This window comes from Corythoichthys intestinalis, chromosome 11 (assembly GCF_030265065.1).
Source record: "Corythoichthys intestinalis isolate RoL2023-P3 chromosome 11, ASM3026506v1, whole genome shotgun sequence".
NCBI lineage: Eukaryota > Metazoa > Chordata > Actinopteri > Syngnathiformes > Syngnathidae > Corythoichthys > Corythoichthys intestinalis.
In genome coordinates, this window is record NC_080405.1 from 23,166,827 (window position 1) to 23,190,607 (window position 23,781).

The following is a 23,781-nucleotide window of genomic DNA, read 5'->3' on the forward strand; positions in this document are numbered from 1 at the left end:
CTCAATGATACATGCTACATGGAGTATTCTGATCGAAACCATGTAAGTATGCAATAATATCTCATTAAAATCATGGAGTCTTTAATTATGCTCTTTCATGCTACCATTTCGAGTTAGGGTTTTGCTGTTTAAAAAAAACAACAACAAAAAAAACCAATTAAAAATACACTCCTGTTCAAAATTTTTCTTCCACCAGAAAATAGAGATTTTAATATTTCCAATGATGTATCACACATGCATATCAGACAGTTTTGAAATTTGGCCAAATTGGGGGTCTCAGAGTGGAACTTCAAGTCACCTAAGTGTTTTCCGCCATATATACAGTACAGGCCACTTATCCAAAAGTCAAAGTCCACCTATGGTTATAAACTTTGACTGTAAAATATATGTAAAGCTTGGTTACAAACTGTAGAAGTGCTCTCGTTACCTTTAGGCTTTACTTTTGACACACTGTGCTGTAATTAAGTGGTTCCTTGAATTAGATGTGGAGTTTTTAGCGGTCAACGGTGTTTTTAAGCGAGCACAAAGTTTGCAACATCTGGAGATTTTGTCATCTTCACTGGACAGAAATGTGAAGTAATGGCAGTGTTTCCAGTGAGCAAATGCAGCCCGTTTGTGGTATCTCAACTGGCTCTTTCATTATTCGCGTCCTGACTGGGTAGCTAGGCTATTGTTTTGGCTGCGCTCTCAGCGCCGCTCACACGGAGTGGTAATACACGTTTTTTTTTTGTTCTCCGATAAGAAAACGGGTCATGTGATGTCATTCCCGAACTCAACTCAAACAAAATGCTCTTAGTACATGACTAAAGTATTCTTCATTCTATATACAGTACATTATGAGGCAATCACAAAATAGTAACGCACAGACACTAAGGAAACTAACTTTAATCAGATTACTGGTTTGGAAAAATGAATGCTTTGGACCACTCGTTACTGAAAGAAAGTAATCAGATTATAGTAACGCGTTACTAAGTAACAGTGATTCTCATGAAGCAAAAACACCATAAAGGAGATCATAAGGCTTACAGAAATAGCTCAAAGACATGTGTGATTGTTTGGTAAGGCTACACAAATATTTGTCTTCAGCACTTACTGTTCCCAAGAGCTCATAGCGGGCACAATAATTGTTCAAAGATACTTCAGAGCTTGTTGCTGTGCGAACTGAGCAATCGGGAGGAGAAGTGAACAGAGTAGCATGCACACATTGTCTTCCGTCCTCTGGTCTCATTATATATGTATAAAAAAAATAAAATAAAAAAAACTCCTTGGCGTAATTGCTGTAAATGTTGTGCTCACATTGCTCTGCTTCTTACTCTAGAACTTTGTCCAGTTTTTGCACAGGACCTCTGGTTCTCAGCCAGTGACCATCAGGTTTTTGTCCACCTCTCTCACCATGGTTCCTCTCACCTGATTACTTCATTTGTCCAACAGCCAACTTTATGAGGCTCTTGTGCTTTTCCTTTAATTAAATTTAACATACAACAAGACAAATGGAAGAACTGCCTGTGTCATTTTGAGTTTGCATTTGCCCTAAATTTTTAAGCAAGGTTTTTTTTGCATGAAGCTAGCATTATGTGGAAGTGTGTTGAAGTGGGTTCTAAAAATACGTGGCTTCAAATAGAGCAAAAAAATAAAATCATATTTCACCTCGCCGAAATAATAATAAAAAAATAATTTAATAATAAAAATAAAAAAAATAATATAAAAATTATTTTCAAAAATACAAAAAAATAACTTAGTTTATCCTATCATTTGTATGTTTGAACATTATTGTCTTTTATTTTAAACTTTGTATAGTACATTAATCAATAAATGATTATCTTGTTTTATCAGGGAACATTCTTGCTGAGCTAAGTCATTTGAAATAAATTTACCCATGCATTTACAACACATAGCATGATACTTTTTCCATTAACAGTACACTGAATTAAGACTGCACATGACATGATGCCCATGCTTATCGTTCTGCATTGTTTGAACACATAGGCCTAATCAACCTTGTGATATTTTATGCCTCCACAGGAGGGCACACTTGATTTAAACCTCAAGGCTACTTGGGTTTCCATGTTAGTGGGTATGTTAATCTCATAGGGACATGCTGTATAGTCACTCCTTGTCCAGTGCCGAAGGGAATGAGTGTTTCGTGATGCTCAGAGAGTGGGCTGACATTATATTGTTTTCAGAACACTAAAATGTGTGCTAACAGGAACACAAACACAAAAAATGAGATTGTCGAAAATTGCTGTGCTGCATGAACTAATATGCACATAACAAGGTAGACAAGTTTCACAATTTGTTTTAGCAGTGTATGTGAACTTACTGTACACCAGTTGGGTGGACTTTAGTAATGTTACAATGGCAGCATCTTTTTGGTACAGGTAACGTCTGCAGCAGCAGTCTTTTGATTTGAATACACAAACAGCAATGAAAGAGAATGGAATGTATATATTTAGTTTGACTGTGTGGTTTTAGTTTAAAATCATATATTATTGACATTGAAGTGTGAAATGGTGCACATATAACTGATTATATTCTGGATCTTGAACAGTCATGTGTATATCCACTGTAGAGAGCGCATAAGTTTTCCTTTTAATTGACATTTGTGTCAGTTGTGCTGTCCACAATGTGGATCAGGGCTGTGTTTGTTCTGCTATGTGTTTCCTGTAACATGAAGTTCTGGCCTGTTTGACCCGCCCTGCAGCTGGCAGGCGCATGTCCACACAGCAGAGTCACCTCCATGAGTTGTTCTCTGCCTAAAATGAGGGAACATCAAACAAAGCAATTCATTTATAGTTGAAAGATAAACAAAGCCATGAGACAAACCCATTTGTTTTGTCTACCTTCTACTTTCTTCTTTATGCTGCTGTTGAATCTTTGTTTTACTTATGTCCAATACTGTGTTAATGTTTACACTTAAGGGTATTTATTATATGGCTTTCACACTTTATCAACTCAGCTGTATGGATGCTCCCAACAAAGTTTCGTTGTGCTTTTCTAACAATGACTATAAATATTCTGAATCTGAATCAAAGTAAAGGTTTTATTATGTACACAACCTGTTTACATTTTTAAGTGTTTTTCCTCATGTATAATTACAATATATTTGATAATATTAAGATTAATAGTCATTTTAGGGTGGCCTGATAACTTTGAATAAATAAAAATAGAAATAAAAGCGAGAAAGCTCGACAGCGAGAGCAAAAGTCTGGGCAGAGAGAACGAAAGAGATAATTGTAAACATTGTAAATGTTTTACTTTACTTTACTCAGATGCATTCGTTTATTTAAAGTGCGTAATTAAAAATTAAAAAGTAATTGTCCGTCATTGTGTGTCCGTATTGTCATTGATCGTAGTTTCTAAAGATGGATTCATTTGCAAATTATGGAAGCCCCGGTGCTTTCAGACTCTGTAAACTCATTGGATGAGTTGCATAAAAGCCGTTATTTGGAAAAGCTTCGGTCGATCCAGTTGCTAGATCCATATTTGATGCCCAAACCGATGTTTCCTCCCGTCCGGTCCCGTCCCGTGCGTCAGAGCTCGTCCTGAGACCACAAAATTTCACTCCAGTTTATGTCACGATGAGTAGTCGGGTACCCAAAATCGGCACCGGCTCGAATATAGACGACATTTGGTCAGCTGAGCGTCACCGTTGTCACGATTGTAAAATAAAACTTGATCGACAACGGGCCGGTGTGTGCCGAAAAATAGCTGCCCAGCGTGAAATGTCCCCCCTAACGGGAGCGCTTATTTATAACGCTTTATTGACGTGAAAACATCAAATGTTTTCATGGACGCATGACAGTAATGGATTTACGACTGTAAGATCAGTTTTAAATAATTAAATTACACAAAATATTCGTACTGTATTTTAGTAACAAATCGTGGACTGGGCCACATAACCATCTTTGAACAGAAATGTATTAGTCTACAGCTTTTCACGACCCTATCCCAATGACAATCACACAGGTTTGACATTTATTAGTTTAAGCAGGGTAAAATAATACATATTCACGGTACAAGAAAGTCGTTTCCGTGTGGGCGCTCCCGTCAGGACATTTCACGCAGAGCAGCTATTTTTCGGCACAACACCTGTTGTTGGGCTCACCTTCTTGCTGCGCAACCGTGGCGACGAGCTTTGTAGTCTCCGTCTGATGATGTCAGCGATCGTGTTGGCATCATATTGATGTTTTCGCCGCCGTCTAACGGCTGTCGACACAAACGCATCATGGACCGAGATAAACAAACCGTGCTGCTTTCGAGATTTGCCCTTTTACCAATGGGCACACAGCAACTACTAAAATGACCGTTTATCTTCTCTGTTACTGCAACCAACCGCCACACATGCCTTCACCATTTCGATTAATCAATGTTAACGACCGTCAGGAAGGTTTTTGGGTTCGTTTACTAGGCGGTGATTCCTTAGACAAGCAGAAAAACATGCAGTAATAGGAGGAATGTACGTAGCTGTAATATTTAAACACGATGAGCTGACGGACAACATGGCGGCACCAGTCAGGGGGGCGGAGTTGTGACGTCACGTGATTGGGGTCTATACAACAATTTAGCAAAGTGTAGATGACGAGAAATTAGTCATTTAATCTGCTGGTTAGCCACGCCTACCATTATAGGGCTCTAGCGTCACCAACAGGTAGATGACGTCAGCAGAGTAAAGATTTCATCTGATTTAGTATGCAGCCCATTGAGGGGGAATTACTCAGAACGAGGAAAATGTGACAAAGAGAGCCGCAAAATGTCACTGTTTCAGTCTCTCCACGCCAGTATTTTTACAGGATATTCTTTTTATCTTAGTATTTTTCCCCAATAGCTAAATAAATGGCATGATCATGACAAATAACAGTCTTGTGCTAAATGGAATATGAAATAATAAAAATGCATTTATTCAGGACGACATGCCAAAATGACTCCATAATGGTTAAAACTGTCGACTTCACCTTTACTGTCGCACCTCCCGAACGATATTTTATGCCACCGTAGTTAGTCCGGCTTATGTCATTTCCCTTGCCCGGCTTTGGAGAATGTAAACAAACCAAGAGGCGTGACAGCTAGCCGACATGCTAACCCGAACCGAGTGAGGTTTCAAAGTCTTCGAAGCAGAAAATCACACATAACTAGCCCGGATGATTTCACATGACAACTGGGTCGTCGATTGTCTTCGCCGATCGACAACTCGCCCAGCAGTGAACGGGTTAGAGCTCGTCGTTCCCCTGCTAAGGGCAGAGGGCTCGTTTACGGGGAAGCAGCTGGACAATGACCCCCGGACAAACTGGCTGACGTCGGAGGAGCGTGTAGCTGCCAAATGGTTAACACGAATATGGCAAAATAATGCTTTACTACACAGCGAAGACTTAAACAGCGAGAGTCATACCAGAGCGGCTGCAGTTGTTGTACAGTTAGCCTGACAATGTGTATGAGGAGAGCTTTTTACATGCCCATCCATGATCAAACATAAGGAGTCCTTTATTTAAAGAAAGTTTGTAGTGTTTACTTTGTAGTCGCTGTATTCGCGGCTATTTTTAACACAAAGTTGCGATTTCTGATTGGTCAGAAAATTTTACAGAACACTGGGCACATGAAAAGGGCAATAAGCCGAGTATAGTGCTCTCCCGGCGGGGGGTTGTGCGACAAGCTGCCGGTCGTCGGCCGAGGGGACAAGGAGCATGTCGGCCACAAAATGCAAACCACCTACAGTGGGGCAAATAAGTATTTAGTCAACCACTAATTGTGCAAGTTCTCCCTCTTGAAAATATTAGAGGGGCCTGTAATTGTCAACATGGGTAAACCTGAACCATGAGTGACAGAATGTGGGGAAAAAAAACAAAATATCACATTGTTTGATTTTTAAAGAATTTATTTCCAAATTAGAGTGGAAAATAAGTATTTGGTCACCTACAAACAAGCAAGGTTTCTGGCTGTCAAAGAGGTCTAACTTCTTCTAACGAGGTCTAACGGGGCTCCACTCGTTACCTGTATTAATGGCACCTGTTTTAACTCATTATCGGTATAAAAGACACCTGTCCACAAGCTCAGTCAGTCACACTCCAAACTCCACTATGGCCAAGACCAAAGAGCTGTCGAAAGACAACAGAGACAAAATTGTAGACCTGCACCAGGCTGGGAAGACTGAATCTGCAATAGGTAAAACGCTTGGTGTAAAGAAATCAACTGTGGGAGCAATTATTAGAAAATGGAAAACATACAAGACCACTGATAATCTCCCTCGATCTCGGGCTCCATGCAAGAGCTCACCCCGTGGCGTCAAAATGGTAACAAGAACGGTGAGCAAAAATCCCAGAACCACACGGGGGGGCCTAGTGAATGACCTACAGAGAGCTGGGACCACAATAACAAAGGCTAGTATCAGTAACACAATGCGCCGCCAGGGACTCAAATCCTGCACTGCCAGACGTGTCCCCCTGCTGAAGCCAGTACACGTCCAGGCCCGTCCGCGGTTCGCTAGAGAGCATTTGGATGATCCAGAAGAGGACTGGGAGAATGTGTTATGGTCAGATGAAACTAAAATAGAACTTTTTGGTAGAAACACAGGTTATCGTGTTCGGGGGAGAAAGAATACTGAATTGCATCTGAGAACACCATACCCACTGTGAAGCATGGGGGTGGGAACATCATGCTTTGGGGCTGTTTTTCTGCAAAGGGACCAGGACGACTGATCTGTGTAAAGGAAAGAATGAATGGGGCCATGTATCGAGAGATTTTGAGTGAAAATCTCCTTCCATCAGCAAGGGCATTGAAGATGAGACGTGGCTGGGTCTTTCAGCATGACAATGATCCCAAACACAAAGCCAGGACAACAAAGGAGTGGCCTCGTAAGGAGCATTTCAAGGTCCTGGAGTGGCCTAGTCAGTCTCCAGATCTCAACCCCATCGAAAATCTGTGGAGGGAGTTGAAAGTCCGTGGTGCCCAACGACAGCCCCAAAACATCACTGCTCTAGGGGAGATCTGCATGGAGGAATGGGCCAAAATACCAGCAACAGTGTGTGAAAAGCTTGTGAAGAGTTACAGAAAACGTTTGGCCTCTGTTATTGCCAACAAAGGGTACATAACAAAGTATTGAGATTATCTTTTGGTATTGACCAAATACTTATTTTCCACCATGATTTGCAAATAAATACTTAAAAAATCAAACAATGTGTTTTTTTTCCCCACATTCTGTCTCTCATGGTTGAGGTTTACCCATGTTGACAATTACAGAACTCTCTAATATTTTCAAGTGGGAGAACTTGCACAATTAGTGGTTGACTAAATACTTATTTGTCCCACTGTATGGGAATACAGAAATCGCCAGTGAGAGACAGCGCTGCAGCACATAGATTTGGCGAGTGGAGGAAGAGACATGAGAAGCTCCTTTTCATGACAACAAACGAACAAAAATGCAAACATTTTTTTGCTACTTTACCTCAAGTACCTTGAAGTGTACAGTGCATTATTTTTTTATGTATATTGGTTCAAGTTGAAAATTTGATTTTGTATTTAATCCTATTTTATGTTGTGCTTTGTTAAAATATCAGTACCAAATAAATATTACCAAATACATTTTTGTAGTTCTACACATGAAGAATTTATATTTAAAACATAAAAAAAATATAAATTCGGTCAACCATTGGCTTCATTGTGTTTTTGCAATATAAATAATTATTTGAATAATAATCTGTTTCAATTTTTGGCCTCAGTTTTCCCGTATTCGATTTCGGCCAAGAGTTGCATCCTTATATTAAATGTCTTGATATCACAAGTAAAAAAGTCAACTTTGGCATGTCCTTTTACTGTGCTTCTCATCAGGGTTTTGGGATTACTACCTGCCTCTGCAAGAAATCTACTCTTTTTGACATCTCACAGAGACAATGTAGTTGTAATCCAAGGTCTATACATCACCTACTGTTTAGCTCAGCAAATGCAATTTCATAATACTGTTGAAAATGACGGCAAGTTTCTAAGGGGTCAAGTTTTGCAGATGTTTCTGATATCTATCTGTTGGAATAGTTTTTTAGAAAAAGGAAGGCCACTCATTGTGGGCCATATTGATTTTGATTAATGTAATCCATAAGGGTTTATCTCTCTAACCTGAGCATAAATAAAGGTACACATGTTTTATTAATGGGACTGAATGTTTTGATTCTAAAGGTGCCACACCCAGTTGTACAATTAATTTCTCATTATTAGACATAGATCTCTAATAAATCAACCTTTTGCATAGCTTTGCAACTGTACCTGTTGTTACAGTGGCAGAAGAATGTTGGCTCCTCCACCCACTATATGTCGGCCATCGACATCTCAGCAGGTGGGTGTAGGCAGATCTGAAGTCCCTGTTGAGGGCTCCATAGAGGATCGGATTGAGGGCTGAGTTGGCGTAACCCAGCCAAAGCACGATGGAAAATTCTGGCACTTTGTTTGGATCGGGATGCTCCTTCAGCCCAAGCGCTGTGAACAGGATGAAATAAGGCAGCCAGCATACCACGAAGGCGCCTATCACTGCTGCAAGCGTCACAGTGGCCTTGTGCTCGCGCAGGGCTGAAGCTGGGACACTGGAAACCACAGTGGTGATGGGCGATTGATGGTTCCTGCCGCTGTAACTGGTGACGCACGTCGGCCGAGCACTGATAATGCGCTTGATCTGTGCCCGAGCGATGCGAAGTATTCTGAGGTATGTCCAGCACATGACCAACAGAGGCAGGTAAAAGGTGAGAAGTGAGTCAGTCAGAACGTAAGGCCTGTTGAGCTCAAAGCGACAAGTCCTCTCAGGTTGGCCATAGTTTTGCACCGTCCCGTTGACTGTGTTCCATCCCATGTAGATGGGTAAGAAGGAAACTGCCACCGATACGGTCCAAACGCTCGCCATGGCCACAAATACTCTCCAAGGCAACATCAGGGAGCTGTATCTGAGAGGCATTGTCACGGCTAGGTAGCGGTCCATGCTGATGGCCAGGAGTGTGAGGATAGAGGCGGTGCATAGCATGACGTCCATGGAGATGTAGAAGTTACAGAAGACTGGGCCCAACGGCCAATCGTCAGTAAGCTGTAGGTGGGCTGAGAAGGGGAGGACGGCAAGGCCGAGCAAAAGGTCAGTCACCGCTAGTGATACGATGAAGCAGTTCGTGAGACAGCGGAGGCGTCGCGAAGCGCAGACGGCCAGGCACACCAGTACGTTGCCGCTGATGGTCAACAGGATCAGGAGGGTCAAGACGAGACCCAGGGCTATTTTTGACAACATTACTGCTTAGTCTACACTGGATTTAACCTTGCAAAGTCATGACTTTTTAACCAATTAACTTATTTCAAACAATTTCAAAAACCTATATGTAAGTGTCTCCATAATGATCTCAGGCTTCTTGCAGTCTAATCCCAAAGACTCCATGTCACTCTGTACTCTTGGTAAGACCTGCCAATATGTATGGCTGTGAAAATTGAATTCTTGGTTGTTTCATGTTTGGCTCCCATGTACACAAGTCTGCAGAAGTGTTTATAGTGATCGAATTCAAACACCATCTTCCATGGTGTTACTACCATCTAGTGGACAGAAAGAGAAAAAAACAATACAAAATTAGGCTTTAGTATGTCACAGCTGTGCATGACCAAAACAGGAAATAGAGGCGAGGTATGTCGTGGGCATTTTTTTTTTTTTTAGACTTTTCGCTAAAATTGCAAAATGCCCTAACCTCCCAATTTAGAGGGATTGCCAAACGATTGTGCCTGCTCTCTATTGGATTAGAATGGTAAGAAACTGCTTGAAAATAAATAATTGTGATGTTATGTTGACACTTTTGGGCCCATTCTAGTCTGTTCCGAACCATGACACCATGACTTTTAAAATGTTGCATCCAGTTTTGTCCCTTCAGTTTGCATTTGTGTTCACGGACACAAAATTATGTATTTCTAATAAGCTGCACCTCCAATGTTGTGTATGTTATTGCAAAAAATCTAAATGAATGCAGTCTGTGGCACATCGAGCTACTGTATACAGCACAGATCAGAGGTCATAAATTAAAATCCGAGCGCATTTTCAGTTATTATTATTATTTATTTTTTTGGGGAAATTTCACTGGTAAGTTAAGTTCCTAACCTGTGAGTAGTGCATAAATAGTGCAGTAGTACTGAGTGTGTCTTGTGCTGCATGGCAAAAAGTATGTCTTGTGCCATAATGAAACCTTGGAAAGTAAATAATTATTAATATTAATTCATAGTTATTAATATTCATTCATGTCATTATGACATTCTAGCCAGGCACTAAACTTTAGGATGGCCAAATTGATAACTTTGTTGCCTTCCCTCTTGTTATCAAGCACAAGCAAGCAGTAAATGAGCTATGAAGCAATTATAGTTTTGGAGATTAAAGGCAGCCATTGAAGCACTAGGAAACACGTCACTTTACCAGGCATGCTGTGATTTAGTGATGACTGATGTTATTAACCTCTCATCTGTGATGCTGCATCTGATTTTTTTTTTGATTCTCCAAATACGAAGTGCTCATTTCGCAACTTTTTTTTTTAAACACCAGCCAGATGCATGCAAAGTAAATTGCTTCAATGGGCAATTATTTCAATTAGTTCTTTTTACCAGCAAGTATAAGTCAAATACTTAACTCTGAACATGTCAGCAGGGTATCAAATTTGGGATTCATTGAGTTTTCTATTCATCCATTCTTATTTCACATGAAGTCTGTGACTAAAGTGTCTTTAAAAGGCTTGAAATTACATCCAGAAGCAACTTAAATCCCTTAAATTTGCAAGGCATAAGGATAAACATGCCCCACTTTTAAGTTTTTAAATCAGAATGTATTGTTTAGCACCTAAAATGACCTTATTTCAAGTTAATACACTATTGATTACTTTTAAAAATCATTTAAACGTCAGTTTTCCTCATGAATTTATGTTGAAGGTCGGCAATTGTTTTGTTGTGATACTAATTGTCTGATGAGAAATTTCTTGATCTCAACTGCCAAAATTGAGAATTAATAAATACTGATCGAAAGCTACCTGGTCAAACATAGTGAACTCCTGACTTTTTAGTCGACAAAGGAATACAAATGTAAATATGTTCTTCTGTCGCTGTTTACCCTCAATTAGACAGTAAACTCTTAGACCAATAAAACAAAGGTTTTGATGTCTTTTCACTTCATACAACACTCTCACCTCACCTCACCTCACCTCACGTCAACTCAACTCCATCATCCCCTCAGCCTTTGGTGCCAACAGTTTCTCTTATTGAGCATAGGATATATGGTCCTCTGCCTTTTCAGACGAGTCTATTGTGCTACTGTATTCATACAATATGTCTTGCTTTCCAGAGACAAAGCGACATGGAGTTCCCGTCTCTGTAACCGCGAGTGCATACATTTGAGAAAAAGACAACTCATACAGGTGCACAATGGGGGAGATAAGACACATGAAATATATATAGGCACTAACGAATGGCACACACAAGGGGATCAAGCTAATTATGATGCTGCTGACCTTAGCCTACCCTTATTATGTCAACATTGGAAGTTCCTTGTAGAGTATATCTGGTTTACATTAGAAATACAATGCATGTGTGAGCGGACACACATTGATAGAATAATTTGTAACATACACACTTTTAAATAATTGAGTTCCCTCACAAGATCAATAAGTCTCTCTTGTGTTTTTGTAGTTACTGAAGGTCCTAGTGTTAGAACAGTCAAGCTCAAGCTTAGTCTCGAAATCACATTTTAAAGGTATTTATCATGTCTCTGGGTAGGGCTGGGCGATATGGCCTTAAACATGTATCACGATAAATTGAGCAGATTTATCTCGATAACGATAAATGACGATAAATTCGCCCAAGCGGACTGTTATATAATTTGAAAATCTGAATCAATGCATGAAATACAGATTAACTATTTCTTGTTGATTGATTTACCAGCATTCAATTTGATATACTGTATTTAACAATTGTACATGCAGTCTAAACATTAAATTTATAAAAAATGAGGGCTGTCAAAATTATCGCGTTAACTGGCGTTATTTTTTCAAATTAATCACGTTAAAATATTTGACGCAATTAACGCACTTGCCCAGCTCAGACATATTTAAATGTCACTAGAGTGAAAGGCCCACTTGTTAATTGTGTTTTGCGGAGTTTTGCTGCCCTCTGCTGGCGTTTGGGTGCGACTGATTTTAGAGTGTAAGTAATTATTGCCATCAACAATGGCGGGCTACTAGTTTATTTTTTGATTGAAAATTTAACAAATTTTATTAAAACGAAAACATTAAGAGGGGTTTTAATATGAAATTTCTATAACTGATTTAGAACTGATTTATTGTTATAATAAACAAATACAGTGCTTATGTACCGCATGTTGAAAATATATATCCATCTTGCGTCTTATCTTTCCATTCCAACAATAATTTAGAGAAAAATATGGCATATTATATAGATGGTTTGAATTGCGATTAATTGCGATTAATTAATTTTTAAGCTGTAATTAACTCGATTAAAATTTTTAATCGCTTGACAGCCCTAATAAAAATGTATTGTAAGCAATAAGAATTCAAGTATGAACATTTATAACAGCGTGTATGACTTGAACAATGTACATTGTCAAAATCAATATGCCTGTGCAAACATGTAATTGTAACACAAATGACTTGCAGCTTGAACAGTACACTTCAAAATGACAACTTATTGTTAATGGCTGCTGTGATATAATTATTAAATACAAGTGTTTACTTTATGGTTTAAGGGTTTTTTTTCCCCCCAGTGCATTTTTTCATAAATGCACGCACAATAAAAATAGCTGGGGCCATTTCTCGGTCATTATAAGTTTCGCCGTTGGATTGTACTTTATGCAGAATTCTTTACCATCACAAAAGCTATCAGAGGAATCACACACACAGACAGATACAAAATAACGCCACATAGTAATTGCTAGATGCAGTCCGTGCCCAATCCACTCATTAAGTTCAGCCGTTTCGACAAGGTTAGAGCCTCTATCCGACTCCATAACGTTCATTTGTAGCGTTAGCCGCTAGCTAGCGTTAGCCTGGCTACCAGTAGAAAGCACTGAAAGCACCATCTCCGGAAATCGTGAGAACAAAGGAGGACAGCGGGTGAAAGCCCGTCTGGATGCCACCAAGAGTCTACTAAATGTCGGTTGAAAGTTTGGTGAACCTCCCTTAAGCCACACTCCATCACGTTTTGCTTGTAGCGTTAGCTGCTAGCGTTAGCTTACCGGGCTTTTGTTTGATTGGCTTCCTGATGATCACGTGACTCCCTACGTAAGCACATTCACTGCTTTCTTAAAGGGGAATGAACATAGACGAACAACACAGAATCAAAGCGGGATGAAAAGACTATTTTCTTGTTTTATTAATTTACCGAATTTACCGACATGGTCAAAATTACGTCGGTCATCGTTAAGAATTTCGGTGACGGTAAATTTTCGGTTTACCGCCCTGCTCTATCTCTGGGTTGACTTTGTAAAGCAGGGGTCTCCAAACCGATCCTTGAGGGCCACTGTGGGTCCTGCATATTGTTCCAAGTGATCCAGTAGAGAAAGTTGAACTACCGTAATTTCCGGACTACAAGCCGCTACTTTTCTCTCTCAGTTTGGGTCCTGCGGCGTGTGCAATGATGCGGCCAATTTGTGTATTTTTCTGACGGCCGCCCGGGGCGTTCGCGCATGGAATGTGGGAGTGAGACACATGGAATATATGTGTCGAGGAAGACGCTAGTTTGCACTAGGTAGTTTAACTTTGTGCATTGTGCATGAATAGAGGTGGCGGACCCTCGTCTTTGTGCATGAGTAGAATTGGCAGACCTGCATCATGGAAAATGGTAGAAGAAATGAAATTGGCCATCCGAGTTGTATGGGAAGCTTTGAAGACGAGCGGCGAGAGATCGTTTGCCAAGACTCGCCGCATGCGAAGAGTAGCTTTTGCACAGGTTTGCCGGGGGAGCCTGGCAGCGTGAAGCGCGAGGAGGACGGCACAGGCTGTGAGTGAATTTGCCTCATTATGGGAGACATTGAAAGTGACAACGAAGGAGAGACTGAGTTAGGTGTCGCCAGAGTTCGATTGCACTTCACGTGGGAGGAGGCACAGGGACTGAGTAGGTGCGTTGCGTAGTGCATCTCAGCGTCTTCATATCCGACACTGAGGGTGAAGACTTCCATGGTTTGAATGCACAGGAGGAAGATGAAAATTGCTAACAAAGACTTTTATGTTTTTATTAACCAGCACAATTAGTGCTGCGGCGCCATGCTGATGCTATGTAACTTCCGTGCCGCTGCTTTATAACTGCCGTGTTTGCCGGAGCTGTTTGGAACGAAAAGTTAAGGTGTGTTATTCAAATTTTGAAAACTGTGTATTTCTTTGTCAATGTCTCTTGTTACTAAGTGGGCACACGTGGCTTATAGGCAGGAGAGGCTTATGTATGTACAAAATGATTTTTCCTTTAAAAATGTACTGGGTGAGGCTTGTAATCAGGGGCGCCCAATAGTCCAGAAATTACGGTAATGAGGTTTCTGCTAAAACAAGCAACACCTAACTACAATCAACTGTTTACACTGTTTGGTTGGAATGAAATCCTGCACCCACTGCAGCCCATTATAGATACCGAGGAGACCCCTGTTCTAAAACACAGGTGTCAAACCTAAGGTCCAGGGACCATATACGGCATGACATAACATTTTATATAGCCTGCGAAAGCAAAGCATGTGCATTGACTTCATGTTTTGTGCTTAAATGGTCAAACCAGGGTTCATTCAAGTTTCATCAAAGAAAATTTAAGCCATTTAAAGACCATTTAGAATGTATGTAATTTAATGCCAACTCGGGGGCAAATTTTATAGACAACTTAATCAACCAAACAAACAAAAAAAAATTATAATGTTGCAATATTTTTCAGACACAATTTTACACATTTGATGGAATATAAGACCTAGCAGATTAAATTAATGCCTTTATAAGGAACTTTTATTGACATTAGCACATTAAGACATTCTAAGACCCCATGCGAACTCTGAAAACTGAGGTTGGTGAACAATTTAAAACTTCTTTTCTTAATCAGGGATCTGATTTTAAAGCCACATATCATATGTCATGTTCATCATATGAAGCAATCACACATTTATATAATGCTGCAGTCACGATTGCCCTTTGATGAAAATATAATTACATATGAGCCGCAATAAAAATCAATTTAGCACCTCTGATCTAAAGTATATGTCTCGTCTCAGGCCATGTCTACACGTAGCAGGGTATTTAGCAAAAATAACTTTTTTTTACGGTTTGGTCTATCATCCACACGTGCATTTAAATGGGGGTTCTTGAAAACTGCAGAGTGAAGTGCGAATTCTGCGTTTGTGGCGGCATCATATGGACACTGATAACTGAAGATTTAACTGTGGAAACGTCAGTGACTGTGATAAACTTTGTCCCTACGTCACACATGAGACCAATATTTACATTTGGAGTAAATTGATGCTTTTTTGCTTCCATTTATTTACAAAAATGTTGCAGTGCTTCATATTGAAGAACACATGCGGATAACGGGGTTATTATGGACAATTATTTTTCGCCCATTGTTATGAATGTACTTGAAAATGAATGAGTGCGGTGTGCTGTGAAATTGTTTTTTTTCTACAAACGTGCTGGTGTGGACGGAATTAATTTTTCGTGACGTATTATTGCAGGATCCTCTGTTTAAAAAACAAAATAAAAAACAAACGTGCTAGGTGTACCCATGGCCTCAGGGTGGTCGGCGGGTCGCACTCTGGATTTTCTGTCGAGCACAGTTAAGACCAGCACAGATCTGTGCTTCTTCAACTTAAGTCATATGCAAATAAGGCGGAACACTAGGGCCATGTCTACACCTAGCAGTTTTTAAAAATTTTTTTAAAACCGATGATGCTGTCCTAATACATCGGGGGAAAAAAATAATTACATCCACGACAGCACGTTTGTAGGAAAAAAAAAAAAAAGCTTCCACAGCCAACCCTATTAATTTATTTTTAAGTGCAGTACATTCTATCAGCGCAATTGACAAGATTTTTTCAACAAGATACAGTGCTCTATGAGAGCCGTCTTGCCCGGACGGCACCTTCGCCACTGGTTACGTGAGAGATTCATGGGATCATTGGAAACCAGCGTGTCTTACTGTCCTGTCCGTGGAACATATCATGGATATTTGGCTGTTTGGCGTGACAGTTGCGGTGTTCCTTCTGCTTGGCTTAGGAGTCGCCATGCGCTACCGGAAAGTTTCCAAGACGACAGCTTTCAAGGAAATCAACAAATTGACCACGGATCAAATGCTGCGATTTAAGGCATTGGAAGATCACGTCGTGGCTCGGACCGAGAACTGGCTCTGTAGACTCACAGTTAGGTCCGAGGACGGATGGAGAAAAGTGGATACTATCTTGCGCCAGGTGACGGAACTGTCGGGGGCTCTGCGACTCTTTTGTCTACAGACACGTACAAATACTGATACACTTGCGCACTCACACACTCAAACACAACCTCCCCCCCCTCCAATCCGTCCCCGCCTTTTCTTGCTATCACTTTCCCAAGTTTGTCGCAGTCAGTGACGTTTCCACAGTTAAATCTTTGGTTATCAGTGTCCACATGATGGTGCCACGAATGCAAATTCGCACTTCTTCACTTCGTCTGCAGTTTCAAGAACCCTCGTTTAAATGTGCATGTGCGTGTGGATGATTGGCCAAACCATAGAAAAAATTCTGCCAAATACCCGGCTACGTGTAGATATGGCCTCAGTAAAACAAGTACAGTCAATTCTTTTAGAATTGACCTTTCGCCACCCCGTAGTAAATGACAGCCAAGGGCGGATCCAGAAAAATATTGGTGGGGTGGCACTAACTTTTTGAGGGTGGCAAATGATGACATAGTACAGCATTCTGCGACGATTCAATTCAAGGGCCTTCAATCAATTTAATACAAAATTATGAAGACCTTTAATACAAAACAATTTTGTTGATAAAACACAAAACAGTTTTGATCAGTGGCGTTGTTATGCCTATAAGCCCCCTTGAATAATTTGCTCTTGTTTTATTTAAAAAAATATATATGTAAACAAAAAATGCTGACATTTTCCCTATGAAGTTGCCAGGAAATTAGGTTATATGATTATTGATTTAAACTATCGTTATTAACTTTAATCATTAATCTGTCAGTTTCCCCTCAGTTCATAGAGTAACCCCGGTAACACACTAGAAACGTCAACGGTGCGTCAACGATCCCGTCGCGATAACGCAGTGAAACGCGGCCGTTAAAGTCAATCAGCCAATGCACACCAGTCGCAGTGCGTCCGCGTTTTGGACGCATCCCAGAAGCGCTCAACGCGGCGCACGCGAAAAGAACGGCAGTTTGTTTTTTGACGCGAGACGCCGCCCTCCCGCGTCAATACTACTACGTAGGATCGGGTATACCGGAAGTCACTCGTGTAAAAATACTGTGGATCCGGTCGATTTTCAAAATAATATGCAATCGTAACTTACTTTTCAAGTCCATGACATCTCTTGAGGCTGTGGGTAGATCGGGTTACAGTTTACTTGTTGCTGGTTTACTCCTGTCTTTTCTGCTATAACAATAACCAACACGGCAGGACAGTATCAACTCTGCTTTTAATCTCGGTGCATCAGTACCCCAGTGTTCAATACAAAACCCTCCTACCACAACAAAACAATTAGGAACTAATATCACATAGGAACTAAAATTATGCTACATAAAATATGGAATATAAATGAATACCTCGTCACATTTGTAAAACATGAATACATAATAAAATAAGTAATAGCCCATATAAATAAAATAAATCGAAATGAGCTAAAACACCTGTAATTAAATAATAAGAATAATACACAAGTCCTGCTACACAATTTATTAATTTCTGTGTGGTGCTTTTACTTGAGAAAAACCATCAATAAAGCTTAAGAAAAATGCTGATAAGAGAAAAAAATGATTGACCTATTTAATTTGTAAAATACATGTTAAAATCTTTGTCATTGGGATAGCTTTTCGCTTTAGCACAGGACTTCTTTTTTCTTTCTTCCAGAAAGAAAGCTGACCAATACGCGGGGTCTGAAAGGCAAATGGTTGTTGTTTTATCTTTTATCTTTAAATACCCGCTACTCTCGCGCGATCTTGCAATCCTCGCGTGAACCGATCGAGCCGCTCCACAGACGCGCTGCTCAAAAAACGCATCCTATGGAAATTGACGCCGAGCGTCACTGGTGCGTTATCACGGCGGGATCGTTGACGTGCCGTTGAAGTTTCTAGTGTGTTACCGGGGTAAGGTAGAGAGCCCCTTTAGTGCGTCGTTATCCAATCCATTCCACTTGTTCATATAGTGAATGCCCACATCACTGAAAATCCAGTGCGCGTTTTCCCTGTCACCTTGCTCGCAGTCGGTACCGGACTACCGGCATGTGTGTGTGTACCTCTGACACACACAGAGCAGAGCGTGAATAGGTGGATAAAGGATGGCTATAAGAAGGTTTTCCAAGAAAGTGAGTATTTATCACTGCTGATAGAAACAGCTCCAGCTCCTGACTAGCAGCAGAAAGTCCACTTTTTCGGACTATAAGTCGCAGTTTTTTTTTTCCATAGTTTGGCTGGGGGTGCGACTTATACTCTGGAGTGACTTATGTGTGAAATTATTAACACATTATTATATCATTTCACATGTTTTTTTGGTGTTTTGGAGTGACACTGATGGTTTGGTAAATTTATTAGCATGTTCTGTTTGCTATAGTTATCTGAATAACTCTTAATATCTATGTTACATTAACATACCGTAAACATACTGTAAAATTATCATACTGTACACTTATTCAGCATTGTTCTCTATTGTATTTTTATTTTAAATTGCCTTCAAGATGACATATCTGTTCTATGTGTTGGATTTTATCAAGTAAATTTCCCCCAAAAATGCAACTTATACTCTGGTGCGACTTACGGTTTTTTTCCTCTTCATTGCTCATTTTTGGGCTGGTGCGACTTATACTCAGGTGCGACCCTAAAAATACGGTAATAAACCAACTGCTTCGTGTTTGACAAATAAAAAGCTGGCTTGCACACTACAGTCTCTGCGCACCTCTTACCTTTGTTGTTTTGCGGCCAAAAGTTACATCCAATCTCTAAAATAATGCTGCTACTTAGCTGCTGCCAGCTAGTTAGTCTGAAATGCATTGTCAAGGTCCTTGTTGTTTATGGAGTTAAGAGTGCACTCTTTTTACCAATATCTTTGGGGTAACTTTCTTTTGGAGTATCAGCTATGTTTCTGATGATTTGTTACGACTTATTGCTGCACCCCCCCCCCCCCCCCCCCCCGCTTTTAATGTTTTGTAAATTAATTCCAAAATTGTTCAAAAATCCTCTCAAGCTAAACCAAATTACTTTTTCAGTATCAAGTTAACAGTTCAAAACAGTAAATAAAATACTAAAGTCCCCCCATTCTGTAGCTTCAGCAGCTTTAAACTACATTCACTTAATTTAATGTTGTGAATCAACCTTTAAATTTGTTAAAATTGCTCCCGTTATTCCATAATTTCCCTTCTGTCTACGTTCGACATGTGAAAGTTTTAAAACTGTTTCATCATTTAAAGATCAATTCAAGTCAAGATTTTGCCGATTTAGGAGTATTTTGAATAACAAGTAAATTAGGTTCGCTACAACAGAGCCTTCCAGAGAAGTCTACTGCTTTGATGGCGGCTGTTTACTAACGCCGGCAAGGCTCATTTCGCATCTAACTCTCTATACATGTTCTAATGCCGCCGTCGTTTGTCATTTCGCATCTAGTTCTATATATATGTGATATATACCGTAGCATTATGTGACCGTATGTTTGTAGCAACCAGCAACTGGGCGTTGTTTGTAGCGGCTGTCTTTTTATCTACCGACATGAGTTGAAAATGATATTTACTCTTGGTCCTATCCTCATTGCGTCCCAAAGACCGCGCTGGCTGTGTTTTAGTTCTGCTTTACCTGGTATAATTAAATAATCTGAATTCGGATGTTTGTGAATTGTTCTTGAATCTTTGATGGCCGAATCGCGAATAATCTATGAATCGGAAATTTCGCAGACCTGATGCTTCCATCTACCAAGTAACTTGCAATTGTAGCCATTTTTCCCTGTAGTTCTACTGGTTAAAAAATAGATTAGAAAAACAACAACAATGATAATAATAACAAAGACAGTACATGATCAGTGTTTGTTAGCCGTTTGTGATGTTTTGTGTTGTTTCACTTACATCCTGTGCATCTCTTGAAGGCTAAGCCCCCCCATTCTTAAAACCTAGTGACGTCCCTGGTTTTGATGTTTATGACAATTTTGTTGATAAAACATCAGATTTTTTGTGACTTTTTTTTTTTTTTTTTTTTTAACAAAACGGCATATCGAAATGATAATTATTCATTTTGATTGAATTACAGTCTATAGTGCTTAACAAATCGATATATTGATCCACATTGATTGTTACGCCTCTAGTGTAAACATATGACAGACGTGTATTCATATTGAATTGGATTTTGCTAACAAATCGTATATAGACACTTCAATATGGTATTTACAAACTGATGTAGAGAAACTTCGTCCCATACAGTCTTTTTAATATTATTGTACGGTCCTCATAGATACCACTATTTAATTGATGGCAGTTAATGTCAAATTGACTGAAGCTTTTTTTTTTTTTTCATTGGTTCTAACTGGGGTGGCAAGCCTGTTTTTTAGGGTGGCAGTTGCCACCCACTGCCACCCTGGTGGATCTGCCCCTGATGACATCCTTAAAAGGCTTCACAAACACAGGTTTACCGACATTTACTGTAACACCTAATTTTGTATTTCTAAGATTACTATTTCTAGAACGGTGGAGTGGGTGTGTTGGTGGGAAGCTCTTGGACATTGGCAATGCGTGTGGTGACATTGACACATCACAGCGATGCGAGCTTCAATCTTTCTTCAATTGTTATTTTGCAATTATACAAAATTAAAATATTCACTCACTTCACACACCCACTTCAGCAGGTTACCGTGTGCGCTTGCGCACAGCGAGGCGTATTTCAGTCAAGAGGTAAGTTATTCCTAGGACTAACTATTGCAAAATGCTAAGATATTCCTTTAATATTTCTACTATAGAAAACATTCACACACTTGATGGCAACGTGCTTATACTGTGCGTTAAGGCTGGAGGTCATCGTCGTCTTGCAGGTATCCGATGCACAGGAGATAAAGGGGAAAAAAAAAAAAAAGTCGATCGAAGGCCATTTGAGGGGGCCGACTTTTGCTGGCGTGAAAAGCATGAAAAGTGCCTCTTGACTGGGTAGACAGCAAACAGTGGCACAGAAGTGGAGGTCGCAGGGGGAATAAGTGACAATGACAGGAACTGGTTGTGCGACAAAGTATTTACTAAACCAAAGCAAATGCACATGTATACGTTTAAATATTACATAATTTATATACAGTATGCTTGATTCTGCTCAGTTTAAACCAGAAAGTAGTGACTAGATTGTCTGCCCCTGTGGCGCTTCTGCTTTTAGGGGACATCGAGGAAGAACGAAAAGGGCAACTACTTGCATATTAAGGCACGGTGTGATGTCACACTGTGACCAATTTCAAAACCTGCCATTTGGAGAACAACTTAACTTGCAAAATGCGATTGCGATGAAATAAAATACAGTACACAGATAAGACTTCAACCAGAACACGCTCCCATTTTTGACCTATTTTATCCCTTAAGCAGTTTAAAATATTGGTAAAATTACTTTAGTCCGTCTTTAACTTTGGCTGCAGTGAATGTCAAATCAACTAAATTAGCTCTTTAAATCTTGTTTTTAAAACTGCATGCAAGGATTTTCTTTTTGTTTTGCCAGAATTTAGTCAAATATACTAGTATTGCTATGATGTTCATTACCATTATTTAAGATGGTATACGTTGCGCTTTCAAGGCGTTTCAGACATGGTTAATTCAAGAAAGAATATGCTTTATCTGTTCGACCTTGTCATGGTTTGTAGAATAGTTTTTTTTCTTGTCTCGTCACATTCTTGGTCTCGGGGAAAATTTTGGTCTCGTCTTTTGTGGTCTTCAGCACAAGCCTATGTAGTCCTCTGATTGCAATAGTTCCAGCATTTTTCGTTTTGTTTTTTTCCTGTTCAGCTGCTTAATCGGCAAATGGTAAATCTGAGCATCTGCCACATGGACGTGTGTTAGTTAGTTGGTTAGTTCCAGCATTTAACATGACAACAAGCAATGCGCTGTGTAAGACACACAAGGAGATGCTCAGTTACCAATGTACTTGCTGTTTGTTCTGAATTACTTTGTCCATGTCAGAGTTTAATTAAGCAGAGTCATGGTGCCTCTGGGAGTTAACAGCGTAGATATACTGGGGATCAACTTCACTTAGTCAATGAAATGTGCTTCTTTAGACTGCAAACTATTGGAGATTGAATCTGTTGTGCCTTTGGTTTCAGCCAAGCAGAATACTTAATTTTGCCTCAGTTACTTCAAGACACAATCAAGTTGACTGAATTTCTAACTATCAGTGACTGAACTAATATGTTCACCACAAATTATTTTTTTCCCTGGTCAGCATAGCTTGCCTAAAGCTTCATGCTACACAGAAGTTCATGTCTTGCTTGGGACTAGCTAGATTGATGATTTAATGATGCCCTGTCTTTTTTGTTTTTAATTATATACACTGTACACGTTAACAGCAGGTTCAACAGTGACTCACCTCCCAGGTCAACACTTCGCCCTTCACATCCCTATTGATCCCACACGCTTTTAATGAATTCTTTTTCAACTGCATGAGCTGGTAGAGCAGACTCAGCTGATGTGTTACGCCTACACTCATGCACACACACACACACTCACCTATCACATTCTTTCATGAAGAGTGGAATTATGACAATAGAGATAAGTGAGATGTTTTTTTTTTTTTTTTTTTATGTATAAAGGACAAACTATTGCGATGTTAAAACAAGCGGGTCAGCACACATATACAGAAAATAAGCAGCACAACAACAAGACTGCACCGAGCAATTTTTTTTTCGATGGTTGTTTTAAGTAAAATATTAAGACAAACAAAAATCAATCAACTTACCGCCCAGAGTAGAACCACAGGCTGTCTCATCATGTGTGTCGTGTGTGTGCATGTCTGCATGTGTGTGTTTGGACACCTAATGAGTCGATGCGTGGGGAAGAAACTAAAGAGACCGAGCGAGCACCACACTCTCTCTCTTTGTCTCCTCCCATAGCTCTTCTCCTCTCTATCTCCAGATATATATTTTCAAAATGCTACCAAATAGCTGCTCCAGTCAGCTCATTGCAACAGGGATTTGCAGCAGACCCACAGTAAATCATCAACAAGTCCTGTCTTGTGTGGGTAGGTTACTTAAGGTCACCATTTACTTTTTATTGTCGCTTGTACTCCAATAGGAAAGTAAAGCAACCAGTGCAGCCCCCCCTTATAAATTCTCAGCCTTTTGCAAAAGCATTACTTGCCCATCAGCCCAAAACATTTTTTAAACATTGACCATCTCGCTAAAGCGATGGTTGCCGTTGTGCCAAAAGCCATGCTACCAAGCTGATAGGGTATGTGTGCTTTTGGCTGTATAAATCTTTTAAGGATTCTGGAAACTTGCAATATTGCTTCCTGCCAGGTATATCTGTACTTCAGTAATTTAACTGTGGAGCTGGTGGTGAGCGTACCAGTTCCTCAACTAGCAGTTGCCACTTTAAAACTTCGCTATATTGCTCATATTTTTTACCACAAT

The 23,781-nt window shown here is 39.9% G+C and overlaps 2 protein-coding genes across 7 annotated transcripts in view; one reads left to right on the forward strand and one right to left on the reverse strand.

The window, feature by feature from the left end:
- LOC130924409 (dedicator of cytokinesis protein 2-like) overlaps positions 1-23,781 on the forward strand; it is a 315,198-nt gene that overhangs the window by 24,917 nt on the left and 266,500 nt on the right. Inside the window, exon 1 of one of the 6 annotated variants that reach the window (XM_057850957.1) lies at positions 9,609-9,749. The exons of 4 other annotated variants lie outside the window; for them this stretch is intronic. In XM_057850957.1, the coding sequence (XP_057706940.1) occupies positions 9,747-9,749 (3 nt within the window). In that variant the 5' untranslated portion in view covers positions 9,609-9,746. Of the gene's footprint in view, positions 1-9,608; positions 9,750-11,325; positions 11,394-23,781 lie in introns of those variants that run through there. One more of the 6 variants, XM_057850961.1, reaches the window with a different exon arrangement.
- On the reverse strand, positions 1,840-23,180 carry hrh2a (histamine receptor H2a). The gene is made up of 3 exons (XM_057850963.1): positions 23,109-23,180; positions 8,248-9,543; positions 1,840-2,753 (listed from the first exon to the last, which is right to left on the reverse strand). The coding sequence occupies exons 2-3, from the start codon at positions 9,245-9,247 to the stop codon at positions 2,590-2,592; spliced, it is 1,164 nt and encodes a 387-aa protein (XP_057706946.1). The 5' UTR covers positions 9,248-9,543; positions 23,109-23,180; the 3' UTR covers positions 1,840-2,589.